At 45.0% G+C, this 14001-nt stretch overlaps 1 protein-coding gene across 1 annotated transcript in view; it reads right to left on the reverse strand.

The window, feature by feature from the left end:
- Window positions 1–14001, reverse strand: part of LOC115113429 (vinculin-like) — a 53202-nt gene that overhangs the window by 19677 nt on the left and 19524 nt on the right. The window contains 7 exon segments of the mRNA XM_029641045.2: window positions 4334–4509; window positions 4623–4776; window positions 6563–6710; window positions 6852–6942; window positions 7502–7662; window positions 8053–8175; window positions 8624–8732. Of these exon segments, the coding sequence (XP_029496905.2) occupies window positions 4334–4509; window positions 4623–4776; window positions 6563–6710; window positions 6852–6942; window positions 7502–7662; window positions 8053–8175; window positions 8624–8732 (962 nt within the window).

The raw sequence follows: 14001 nt of genomic DNA on the forward strand, positions 1-14001 counted from the left end.
GCCAGAAGAGGACTGGCCACCCCACATAGCCTGGTTCCTCTCTAGGTTTCTTCCTAGGTTTTGGCCTTTCTAGGGAGTTTTTCCTAGCCACCGTGCTTCTACACCTGCATTGCTTGCGGTTTGGGGTTTTAGGCTGGGTTTCTGTACAGCACTTTGAGATATCAGCTGATGTACGAAGGGCTATATAAATAAATTTGATTTGATTTGATTCCGCTACCCAAGAATAGTAAAAGCCCCCTTTACTGGCTCAAATAGCCGATCAATCGGCCTGTTACCAACCCTTAGTAAACTTCTGGGAAAAAATAGTGTTTGACCAGATACAATGCTATTTCACAGTAAACAAACTGATAACAGAAATTCAGCATGCTTATACACCTTGACTATTGTTCAGATGTTTGTGTGCCACAAAATAGGACTTAGGAAAATTGCAATTGACTCAGCACGGCTGGCTAATATGCATGTCAATCTTTCCTGGCTGAAAGTGGAGGAGAGTGACTTCATCACTACTTTTATTCATGAGCGGTATTGACATGTTGAATGCACCGAGCTGTCTGTCTAAACTACTGGCACACTGCTCGGATACCCATGCATACCCCACAAGACATGCCACAAGAGAACTCTTCACAGTCCCCAAGTCCAAAACAGACTATGAGAGGCACACAGTACTACATAGAACTCTATTCCACATCGAGTAACTGACGCAAGCAGTAAAATTCGATTTTTAAAAACACCTTATGGAACAGCAGGGACTGTGAAGCAACACAAACATTGGCACAGACACATGCATACACACACACACGATAACATACGCACTATACATACACATGGATTTAGTACTGTAGATACAGTGGGGAGAACAAGTATTTGATAACCTGAAAAATCGGCAGTGTTTCCTACATACAAAGCATGTAGAGGTCTGTCATTTTTATCATACACTTCAACTGTGAGAGACAGAATCTAAAACAAAATCCAGAAAATCACATTGTATGATTTTTAAGTAATTAATTTCCATTTTATTGCATGACATAAGTATTTGATTTATCAGAAAAGCAGAACTAATATTTGGTACAGAAACCTTAGCAATTACAGAGATCATACGTTTCCTGTAGTTCTTGACCAGGTTTGCACACACTGCAGCAGGGATTTTGGCCCACTCCTCCATACAGACCTTCTCCAGATCCTTCAGGTTTCGGGGCTGTCGCTGGCCAATACGGACTTTCAGCTCCCTCTATTCTATTGGGTTCAGGTCTGGAGACTGGCTAGGCCACTCCAAGACCTTGAGATGCTTCTTACGGAGCCACTCCTTAGTTGCCCTGGCTGTGTGTTTCGGGTCATTGTCATGCTGGAAGACCCAGCCACGACCCATCTTCAATGCTCTTACTGAGGGAAGGAGGTTGTTGGCCAAGATCTCACGATACATGGCCCTATCCATCCTCCCCTCAATACGGTGCAGTCGTCCTGTCCCCTTTGCAGAAAAGCATCCCCAAAGAATGATGTTTCCACCTCCATGCTTCATGATTGGGATGGTGTTCTTGGGGTTGAACTCATCCATCATCTTCCTCCAAACACGGCGAGTGGAGTTTAGACAAAAAGCTCTATTTTTGTCTCATCAGACCACATAACCTTCTCCCATTCCTCCTCTGGATCATCCAGATGGTCATTGACAAACTTCAGACGGGCCTGGACATGCTCTGACTTGAGCAGGGGGACCTTGCGTGCGCTGCAGGATTTTAATCCATGACGGCGTAGTGTGTTACTAATGGTTTTCTTTGAGACTGTGGTCCCAGCTCTCTTCAGGTCATTGACCAGGTCCTGCCGTGTAGTTCTGGGCTGATCCCTCACCTTCCTCATGATCATTGATGCCCCACGAGGTGAGATATTGCATGGAGCCCCAGACCGAGGGTTATTGACCGTCATCTTGAACTTCTTCCATTTTCTAATAATTGCGCCAACAGTTGTTGCCTTCTCACCAAGCTGCTTGCCTATTGTCCTGTAGCCCATCCCAGCCTTGTGCAGGTCTACAAATTTATACCTGATGTCCTTACACAGCTCTCTGGTCTTGGCCATTGTGGAGAGGTTGGAGTTTGTTTGATTGAGTGTGTGGACAGGTGTCTTTTATACAGGTAACGAGTTCAAACAGGTGCAGTTAATACAGGTAATGAGTGGAGAACAGGAGGGCTTCTTAAAGAAAAACTAACAGGTCTATGAGAGCCGGAATTCTTACTGGTTGGTAGGTGATCAAATACTTATGTTATGCAATAAAATGCAAATGAATTTACTTAAAAATCATACAATGTGATTTTCTGGATTTTGTTTTAGATTCCGTCTCTCACGGTTGAAGTGTACCTATGATAAAAATTACAGACCTCTACATGCTTTGTAAGTAGGAAAATCTGTAAAATCGGCATTGTATTAAATACTTGTTCTCCCCACTGTATGTGGTAGTGGTGGAGTAGGAGCCTGAGGGCACACAGTGTGTTGTGAATGTATCGAAATCTTTTTTAAATTGTTTAAACTGCCTTCATTTTGCTGGACCCCAGGAAGAGTAGCAGCTAATGGAGATCCATAATAAACACACAAAATACAAATACAAAGTGTTTCCTAGGGGACCCTATAATCTTTGGCTACATTGAATGTTTTCTTTTAGCTACTTCTAATTCACTTTGATACTTAAGTATATATAAAACCAAATACTTTTAGACTTTTACTCAATTACGATTTTACTGGGTGACTTTCACTTTTACTTGAGTCCTTTTCTTTTAAGATATCTTAACTTTTACTCAAGTATGACAATTGGGTACTTTTTCTACCACTGACATTTATTAGGTAGCTAGCCAGTTAACTTGCGATTAGCATTAGTGGCTAATAAAGTTTCGTCCCAACTTGCTAAGAAAAGACAAACTAGCTGTTTACAGATGTAAGAAACACAAATGTATAGCGTAATTATAGAATGCTAGTGGATTTATATGAAGAAGCAAAGTGAAAATAGCATCATTGTCGTCAACATTGTCACATGCAGACTGAACGCAACTGTTTCGTGGTCGAAGAACAACAAATGCACTCCTTGTGTGACATAGGGCAGGGCTAGGTCTGTGTGGAAAGCAGCATGGAGAAAGAGAGAGAGGACTCAAGTAGCGAAGTAAACTATAAAAATAGACGTTACACACAGCGTATACCATTTAACAAATCAAACATTCAAATAGGGGTATAGAAGTAAAAACACAAACTAGTCAGTGCATCAATACCGGTATATCGTAAAATATGGTATACCGACCAGCCCTATTAAAATGTACATATTATTGGTAACAGAAAACATAGCTGAAGAATAACTGTAGATTAAATCATGTTGTAATTGGAAATTGCACACCCCATGTAGGCTACTGCCCCTTTAAGAGCTAGAATAGATTTTTCTACGTTGTGATTCTCACCAAATATGTTGGTGTCTTCTCACACTATTCAAACCCCACAAATAAACAGCTTAGCCTAAAGATCACATATTGAAAACAAATCAATTGAACTAAAAACTCCACACATATTTTGGAATTTCTGTGCCTCGCTAATCAATAGGCTGTTTTTTCAGTGAACCTGCATATCATCATCTTCACTCTTATGTGGCACATGTGAAAGGGTTTATTGCAGGGGAAATGGTGTTGCAGTAGACTAGTGTGTGGTGTGGGAATAATTACAAAATAATTACAAGCGAACCTGGGGAGCTTTGTGTTCACATTGCCCTAAAAAAATGGAACCGGACTGCGGAATTCAAGCGAACCGACCTCAGACCACCTCAGACCTCTGAGATAGTCTCAGTTTGATTCCTTTCGGGGGCTCTTTTGAGGGGTCTGAGTTCCTTTGGAGTGTTCACACTGCACAAAAAAAAGTGAACAAAAATGTATGTGAAAACACCCCGAGATGTCAATAGCAGTCAGCAGGCGCTTTAAAACTAGGCAATTCAGATCAATCAAATTGTTCTTAAACTTTGTTGTCTTGTCTACTGTTGACTTTTTAATCTGGGCTGTCTCCAAACCATCCCAAAGAAAATATGATTTGTGTGTGCACGTGTCCACTCCACATGTGTTGAACCTACTAGTGGGCAGACAGACTCAGCCAGACAGGGCTCCCTGGGAAGGGAGAAGGTTGCAGCATGTGCCTAAAACTGACAAACTGACAATCACACAGATGACAACATTTATACACAGTGTGGCCTGCAAACAGACAACAGTAGTTACCCATAGTATGGCCTGCAAACAGACAAAATATACACACAATACAAAATAGACAACAACAGTTACACGCTTGAAAAAACAGGCAACAACAAAGAAACAAAAAAATGTACCGCTTGCGTAGCTCCACTAGTCGTGCGGTGAGCCCCGCAATCTCATTGATGGATCTCTGGATGTCGTCTCTCTCGAGGAGGTCTTCGCACAGGTCAGCGATTTTTTGGGCATTGGCCAGCAAGGCTCTGATGTTTTCTGCACCCTCTGGACCCCCATTAGGATCTGCCAGCCATGCCTATGAGGCAGACACATATACTCTACATTTTAGGTTTTGTCCTTTTAATATTTAATCTGATATTTCGACCAACCCAGAAACAAAACGTCAAATATTGGTATGTGTGTGCTGACCTGGGCAGCATCCAGTCTCCTAGCGAATGCCAGTTTAGCTTTAGTTAAAGCCTCGAGCCTGTGGGTGGCACCGTCCACTTTCCCAAGCAGCAGGTCCAGACCCTGAGAACACTGACTGGCCCGCTGAACACATGGTGGAGACAGACCATGTCCTCTACAGGAGGAGATTATACACACACACACTTTAACACTTAGCAGGTTTAATGTATTGTAAGATTGTCATGACCATGTACGACACCCTTATAATGTGTTAGAATCAACTCAACATGATTCCAACTAAATACCAGCCATTAGAAAGTTGAAATGCTGATACATATAGACATAACATTAGGGAAGCACGATATATCGGTAAGTATATCAGAATCTGATGATATTAGCTAAAAATGGCAACATCGGCCTCGGCCCAATGTCTAGTTTAACACCGATGTGCAAAACCGATGTCAAAGCTGATGTGCATACCTATATAACGTAGGTAGATGACGTAATGACGCCACAAAAAAATACAGCATTCCTAACCTAGCCCACAATGTCTGCTATGTGGATCTATTTTGATGATGCCATATGCAACGTTTGTGCTACTATTATTTCCCAAGAAGGGGAGAAAGTGAAATATTTCAATACCACAAACCTAATTACTCATTTGAAAGTACATCACCCCCAGATGTTCAGCGACTACTTAGGACAAAAGCCCTTGACAATCAACCGTTCTCTGTCGTGGATGATGTTGGCTTTCACCGACTGGTCGAGCACCTCGAGCCTCGGTACACATTATCAAGTAGGCGCTATTTTTCAGATGTTGCCCTACCGGAGTTAATCAAATACCCTCTATTCAGGGACAACGTTTATTTGTCACGTAGACCTTACAGTGAAATGCATACTTACAGGCTCTAACCAACAGTGCAATAAAAATGTATTAGGTGAACAATAGGTAAGTAAAGAAATAAAAACAGTAAAAAGACAGTGAAAAATAACAGTAGCGAGGCTATATACAGTACATTTACATTTACATTTAAGTCATTTAGCAGACGCTCTTATCCAGAGCGACTTACAAATTGACAGTAGCGAGGCTATAACAATAGCGAGGCTATATACAGGCACCGGTTAGTCGGGCTGATTGAGGTAGTATGTACATGTAGATATGGTTAAAGTGACTATGCATATATGATAAACAGAGAGTAGCAGCAGCGTAAAAGAGGGGTTGGGGTCTTATTGCTTGGGGGTAAAAACTGTTGAGAAGCCTTTTTGTCCTAGTTACGCAGTATTGTTGAAACGCACATCCATGAGCTACTTGCTATGGGTGTCACTGCTATTAGCTTCACGACTGACATTTGAACCAGCGATGTCAACCCCATGAGCATGCTGAGTCTGACAGCACAGTGGGTCGATTTCGTACTGCGGATATGCTCAAGAATGTGCTGGTTCTCATACCGCTGCTGCCATTTCAATGGAATTTGAGAACATGTTTGAAACATGAACACACTCTTAGCTCCATTCGAACAACTGACTCGAGAAATAAGCTCATCAACTGTGTCTGCATCAGACGTGATACTCTCTGTCATGACATTGAAACGCCTGCTCAACAAAACTGCCGAGGCTGCCTAGAGGCTGTGAAAAAGCAATTCAGTGGCATTCTCTCTGAACCTGTTTACTGTGTCGCCACCATGCTTGATGCTAGGTACAAGGACCGCTACTTCGATGCAGACAAGAAACAGGGTTTATGTGAAATGTTACAGACACAGCTACTACTAGAATGCTTAAAGGGCCGCACATTTTCTTTATATCGGTATCGGGTTTTTTGGCAAGGAAAATATTGGATATCAGTATTGGCCAAAAATGTAATATCAGTGCATCCCTACATAACATAATGTAAGCCTTATCATGCGAGATTGGAAAGGCTTATACATGGTTATTATAACAACGAGCAAGCACACACACAGTACCTGACACGTAGCTCTGTGACCTGGTCAGTCATCTGTCCCAGAGTCTTTGCTGTCCCAAGTGTGTCTCTGCGTTCCCTTCCAGCACACAGTTCTCCTACCTTCCCTGCCTCATCCAATATCACACGCACCGCTACATCCCCGGGCTCGCCTACACACACACACAATGAATTAACCATAAGGAGTGCAGTGCTAGTATTGTGAGGATGTCACTATAAGGATGATGTGGCAGGCAGGTATTTGGGTAGACTGTATCACTGGACCATGGCGGATAGGATATGTGTGTGTGTACCTGGTTGTCCATGGGAGTATTTGAGCCAGCCTTTCGCCATGGTCATCTTAGCCTCTATCACCGCCAGAGAACGTTTCATACACTCCATGTCCTAGAGAGACACAAAGAGAGCAGTTATACACTCGCACACACACACATGCACTCACGCACCCACTCTCCTCACACAGCATTTACAGACATACACACACTCACGCTCTCTCTCTCACACACACACTGCAGCATGGCAGAGGGGAAAGAGACAGGCTTACCTTCTACAGGGAGGAAAAGAATGAAGGGAGAAAAAAGAAAATAGTTATAACAGAAGCCCAACAGAAGAAAAGAGTGGAAACTAAAGAGAGAAAGTGAAGTATGCATTAAGACAGGGTTTTTCCAATCTAGTTCCGGAGGTCAATAGTACTGCTGATGTTCACCCTACCCTCTATTCAGGGACTAATTCAGATTTGGAAAACAAGGCGAGTGGACTCTCTGGTCAATCAATTAATTACCGGGGAGAAAAAACCAGCAGACCACCAGACCTGGATAGGAACACCCCTGGTTTAGGAATGCTGCGTCTAGTGTAGAGGAACATGGGAAGGGAGGGACTACCAGAGACTGGTGTGTGTCTGGAAGGGGAGTCAGGGGGTGAAGTGTGTGTGTATGTGTGTGTGTACCTTGTTGGCCCATGTGTCTTCATCCCAGGTGGTAAGCTGTAGGACTCTGATGATCTCACTAATCTCAGCACTCATCTTCTCAAACGTAAAGCATCTGTTTCTCTCTGCCTCATCCACCCCAGCACTATGTGTGCTCTTAGTCGCTACAAATATCTTTATGGCTGGTGAGAGAAAGATGGGGATTACTGCAGAGTACATGGACTAGTGTGTGTGTGTGTGAGTGTGTATCTTTGAGAGAATGAGAGCCTGAGTGAGTGTGTATAGAGAAATGGTGGGCTGGGAGTCATTCTGCCAGAGCCAAGTTCTAATTACCACTGCAATTATCAGTGCTGCTATGACAACTCTGGTATCTGCTGGGCGGCTGTGTGTGTGAGGAGTGTGCAGAGAAGACAGGCAGACACACACAAATAAACACAGAGAGACAAAGCTCATATGAGAAGAGGCAATAGTTGTTTGACAGTGTTCATGGAGGTGAGCAAATTCACACACACACAAACACCAACAGAGAGAGAGAGGGAGGGAGAAAGAGAGAGACAGACAGTCCGACAGACCTGATATGAGTACAGGCAGTAGTTGTTTGACAGTGTTCAGGGAGTTGAATAGCATCTGTCTGTGTTCCTGATGGGTCAACTCCTGCTGTCGCTCCTCAATCATCTTAGACATCTTAGTCATACCTGTAGCCAAACACAACACGGAGTGAAAAATATCCTGAACCAATTAACTTCATTAATAACAGTATTAATGGTATTCTAAGCAATTTAACAATACTTTTACATTACTTTTCACAACTCAAATTGTTAATAATAATAGGGCTCTAATCTATTACCTTCACTGAGAAAAAATACTTGACCTACCCCGGATTTGTTCTTAACTGACTTGTCTAGTTAAATAAAGGCTAAATAAAATAAATAAAAAGACTCCACGAATGGTGGTCCTCATGAACTTTTGATGTTGATTTGGTGGTTCCCAGAAGGGAAAAGGTTGGAAACCGTTGGGTTAGAGGTAAGAGGTTATGGGACAGAGGCTTAAGGTGAGGTCACCTGGTCCCAGTTTCTTTGTATAGGTGATCAGGGTTAGAGGTTAGTTCAGAGGTTAAGGGTCAGAGCCTACAGGTGAGGTTACCTGGTCCTAGGTTCTTGGTGTAGGTGATCAGGTCCTCCATGGTCTCCACAATCTCAGCTACAGTCAAATACTCCAGGATCCCCTTACACACACGAATGATCTTACGCACCTAAAGAAAAAACACACATGCACACACACAGAAATACACACACTTGGATGAGCTTTCATGTACACAACAGATAGTTAAGCTACAGCAACTCTTAACCATAACCTTAACATAACATAGCAGGTGTAAAATAAACGCCTGAAACTAGATCCCCTATATACTGGTCTTGACGCGATGAAAAAAAACTGTTGGGGGAGGTTCTCTTCTGCATTGGAGTTAAGATGGAGTGCCGCCCTGTTAACGTCCAAAAGCGTCCGGTTGTTGGGGTATCGGCAGAGGCTACCATAACCCTGACCTTATCTCTAACCCCCTGGCTCTAACCCTTAACCCATCTAACTGTGTGACACCACAGCACACCCAACAGGACTGACCAACAAAAATGTAAACGCAACTTTTACTGAGTTACTGTTCACATAAGGAAATCAGTCAATTTAAATAAATTCATTAGGCCCTAATCTATGGATTTCACATGACTGGGTATATAGATATGCATTTCTTGGTCACAGATACCTCTTAAAAAAGATAGGGCCGTGAAACAGAAAACCAGTCAGTATCTGGTGTGATCACCATTTGTCACATGCAGCGCGACAAATCTCCTTTGCAAAGAGTTAATCAGGCTGCTGGTTGTGGCCTGTGGAATGTTGTCCAATTCCTCTTCAATGGCTGTGTAAAGTTGCTGTATATTGGCGTAAACTGGAACACGCTGTCGAACTCGTCGGTCCAGAGCATCCCAAACCTGCTCAATGGATGGTGAGTATGCAGACCATGGAAGACCTAGGACATTTTTCGCTTCCAGAAATTGTGTACAGACCCTTGCGACATGGGGACGTTCATTATCATGCACGCAACATGCATGCATCACATTATCATGTGATGGCTGCGGATTAATGGCACGACACTGGGCTTCGGGATTGCTTCACGGTATCTCTGTGCATTCATATGGCCATCGATAAAATGCAATTGTGTTTATTGTTGACATCAGAAAAAGCATTCCCCATACAGTTGAAAACAAGATTCATCCGTGAAGAGCACACTTCTCCAGCATGTCAGTGGCCATCAAAGGTGAGCATTTGCCTACCGAAGTCAGTTATGATGCCGAACTGCAGTCAGGTCAGGACCCTGGTGAGGACAATAAAGTACATAGATGAGCTTGCCTGAGACAATCTGACAGTTTGTGCAGAAATTCTTCGGTTGTGCTAACACAGTTTCATCAACTGTCCGGGCGGCTTGTCTCAGACAATCCCACACGTGAAGAAGCTGGATGTGGAGGTCCTGGGCTGATGTGGTTACACGTGGCCTGCGGTTGAGGCCAGTTGGACGTACTTCGATAGCAAATTTGAATTTACAAAAAAAAAAAAAACGACTTTTTCATCTTTTGAGCTTCTAGTCATGAAATCTATACAGCCTACTCAATCACTTTTTATAGCTACTGTTTACAGGCCTCCTGGGCCATAAACAGCGTTCCTCATTGAGTTCCCTGAATTCCTATCGGACCTTGTAGCCATAGCAGATAATATTCTAATCTTTGGTGACTTTAATATTCACTCGGAAAAGTCCACAGACCTACTCCAAAAGGCTTTCGGAGCCATCATTGACTCAGTGATTTGATTTTGATTTGAGTGGGTTTTGTCCAACATGTCTCTGGACCTACTCACTGTCACAGTCATACTCAATGCTGTCTGATCTAGCTGACAGCTAGATTTTTTGACATAATTTCCGGTCACAACTTGCAGACTTGTTTACATGTTGCTGTGCGTTTTGTTGCCAACCTTACTTTGCTACCTGACAACTTTAAGGTTTTTACTTTTTAATAAACCGTTTATAATTTTAGTTTTTTCCCTCAACTTTTTTACTCCGGACTCTTTATCTGGACATGGTTCGTCAGGACCTCCAACAGCCGAAGCTAAGTAGTAACATTAACATGATACCTTCTAATTGCAGTCGCTGTACTCATAATATACAGGAGAACGATCGACTTACGGCGAGGATAGCTGTGCTACAAGCCCAGCTTCAGACGCAATCGTTAGGCAAGGGAAATTTCAGTGTAGGAAAGGATGAAACAGCGTCTGTGCCACCAGTATGTACAGATAGTAACGTTAGTATAAATCCCCTTTGATCATTCAGAGATCCTCACTGAACTTCTGGAGAGAGTTTGCTGCACTGAAAGTAAAGGGGCTGAATAATTTTGCACGCCCAATTTTTCAGTTTTTGATTTGTTAAAAAAGTTTGAAATATCCAATAAATGTCGTTCCACTTGATGAATGTGTCGCACTTGTTGTTGATTCTTCACAAAAAAATACAGTTTTATATCTTTATGTTTGAAGCCTGAAATGTGGCAAAAGGTCGCAAAGTTCAAGGGGGCCGAATACTTTCGCAAGGCACTGTATGGTGCAGTAGTTTGTTATATCTGGAGTACTTCTCCTGTCCTAGCCGGTGTCCTGTGTGAATTTAAGTATGCTCTCTCTAATTCTCTCTTTCTCTCTTTCTTTCTCTCTCTCGGAGGACCTGAGCCCTAGGACCATGCCTCAGGACTACCTGGCATGATGACTCCTTGCTGTCCCCAGTCCACCTGGCACTGCTGCTGCTCAAGTTTCAACTGTTCTGCCTGTGATTATTATTATTTGACCATACTGGTCATTTATGAACATTTGAACATCTTGACCATGTTCTGTTACAATCTCCACCCGGCACAGCCAGAAGAGGACTGGTCACCCCACATAGCCTGGTTCCTCTAGGTTTCTTCCTAGGTTTTGACCTTTCTTGGGAGTTTTTCCTAGCCACCGTGCTTCTACACCTGCATTGCTTGCTGGGGTTTTAGGCTGGGTTTCTGTACAGCACTTTGAGATACATTTACATTTAAGTCATTTAGCAGACGCTCTTATCCAGAGCGACTTACAAATTGGTGCTTTCACCTTATGACATCCAGTGGAACAGCCACTTTACAATAGTGCATCTAGGTCTTTTAAGGGGGGAGGGGGAGAAGGATTACTTTATCCTATCCTAGGTATTCCTTAAAGAGGTGGGGTTTCAGGTGTCTCCGGAAGGTGGTGATTGACTCCGCTGTCCTGGCGTCGTGAGGGAGTTTGTTCCACCATTGGGGGGCCAGAGCAGCGAACAGTTTTGACTGGGCTGAGCGGGAACTGTACTTCCTCAGTGGTAGGGAGGCGAGCAGGCCAGAGGTGGATGAACGCAGTGCCCTTGTTTGGGTGTAGGGCCTGATCAGAGCCTGGAGGTAGTGAGGTGCCGTTCCCCTCACAGCTCCGTAGGCAAGCACCATGGTCTTGTAGCGGATGCGAGCTTCAACTGGAAGCCAGTGGAGAGAGCGGAGGAGCGGGTGACGTGAGAGAACTTGGGAAGGTTGAACACCAGACGGGCTGCGGCGTTCTGGATGAGTTGTAGGGGTTTAATGGCACAGGCAGGGAGCCCAGCCAACAGCGAGTTGCAGTAATCCAGACGGGAGATGACAAGTGCCTGGATTAGGACCTGCGCCGCTTCCTGTGTGAGGCAGGGTCGCACTCTGCGGATGTTGTAGAGCATGAACCTACAGGAACGGGCCACCGCCTTGATGTTATTTGAGAACGACAGGGTGTTGTCCAGGATCACGCCAAGGTTCTTAGCGCTCTGGGACGAGGACACAATGGAGTTGTCAACCGTGATGGCGAGATCATGGAACGGGCAGTCCTTCCCGGGAGGAAGAGCAGCTCCGTCTTGCCGAGGTTCAGCTTGAGGTGATGATCCGTCATCCACACTGATATGTCTGCCAGACATGCAGAGATGCGATTCGCCACCTGGTCGTCAGAAGGGGGAAAGGAGAAGATTAATTGTGTGTCGTCTGCATAGCAATGATAGGAGAGACCATGTGAGGTTATGACAGAGCCAAGTGACTTGGTGTATAGCGAGAATAGGAGAGGGCCTAGAACAGAGCCCTGGGGGACACCAGTGGTGAGAGCACGTGGTGAGGAGACGGATTCTCGCCACGCCACCTGGTAGGAGCGACCTGTCAGGTAGGACGCAATCCAAGCGTGGGCCGCGCCGGAGATGCCCAACTCGGAGAGGGTGGAGAGGAGGATCTGATGGTTCACAGTATCGAAGGCAGCCGATAGGTCTAGAAGGATGAGAGCAGAGGAGAGAGAGTTAGCTTTAGCAGTGCGGAGCGCCTCCGTGATACAGAGAAGAGCAGTCTCAGTTGAATGACTAGTCTTGAAACCTGACTGATTTGGATCAAGAAGGTCATTCTGAGAGAGATAGCGGGAGAGCTGGCCAAGGACGGCACGTTCAAGGGTTTTGGAGAGAAAAGAAAGAAGGGATACTGGTCTGTAGTTGTTGACATCGGAGGGATCGAGTGTAGGTTTTTTCAGAAGGGGTGCAACTCTCGCTCTCTTGAAGACGGGAGGGACGAGCCAGCGGTCAGGGATGAGTTGATGAGCGAGGTGAGGTAAGGGAGAAGGTCACCGGAGATGGTCTGGAGAAGAGAGGAGGGGATAGGGTCAAGCGGGCAGGTTGTTGGGCGGCCGGCCGTCACAAGACGCGAGATGTCATCTGAGAGAGAGGGAGAAAGAGGTCAGAGCACAGGGTAGGGCAGTGTGAGCAGAACCAGCGGTGTCGTTTGACTTAGCAAACGAGGATCGGATGTCGTCGACCTTCTTTTCAAAATGGTTGACGAAGTCATCTGCAGAGAGGGAGGAGGGGGAGGGGAGGAGGATTCAAGAGGGAGGAGAAGGTGGCAAAGAGCTTCCTAGGGTTAGAGGCAGATGCTTGGAATTTAGAGTGGTAGAAAGTGGCTTTAGCAGCAGAGACAGAAGAGGAAAATGTAGAGAGGAGGGAGTGAAAGGATGCCAGGTCTGCAGGGAGCGAGTTTTCCTCCATTTCCGCCGGCTGCCCGGAGCCCTGTTCTGTGAGCTCGCAATGAGTCGTCGAGCCACGGAGCGGGAGGAGGACCGAGCCGGCCTGGAGGATAGGGGACATAGAGAGTCAAAGGATGCAGAAAGGGAGGAGAGGAGGGTTGAGGAGGCAGAATTAGGAGATAGGTTGGAGAAGGTTTGAGCAGAGGGAAGAGATGATAGGATGGAAGAGGAGAGAGTAGCGGGGGAGAGAGAGCGAAGGTTGGGACGGCGCGATACCATCCGAGTAGGGGCAGTGTGGGAAGTGTTGGATGAGAGCGAGAGGGAAAAGGATACAAGGTAGTGGTCGGAGACTTGGAGGGGAGTTGCAATGAGGTTAGTGGAGGAACAGCATCTAGTAAAGATGAGGTCGAGCGTATTGCCTGCCTTGT

Source organism: Oncorhynchus nerka, linkage group LG28, assembly GCF_034236695.1.
Source record: "Oncorhynchus nerka isolate Pitt River linkage group LG28, Oner_Uvic_2.0, whole genome shotgun sequence".
NCBI lineage: Eukaryota > Metazoa > Chordata > Actinopteri > Salmoniformes > Salmonidae > Oncorhynchus > Oncorhynchus nerka.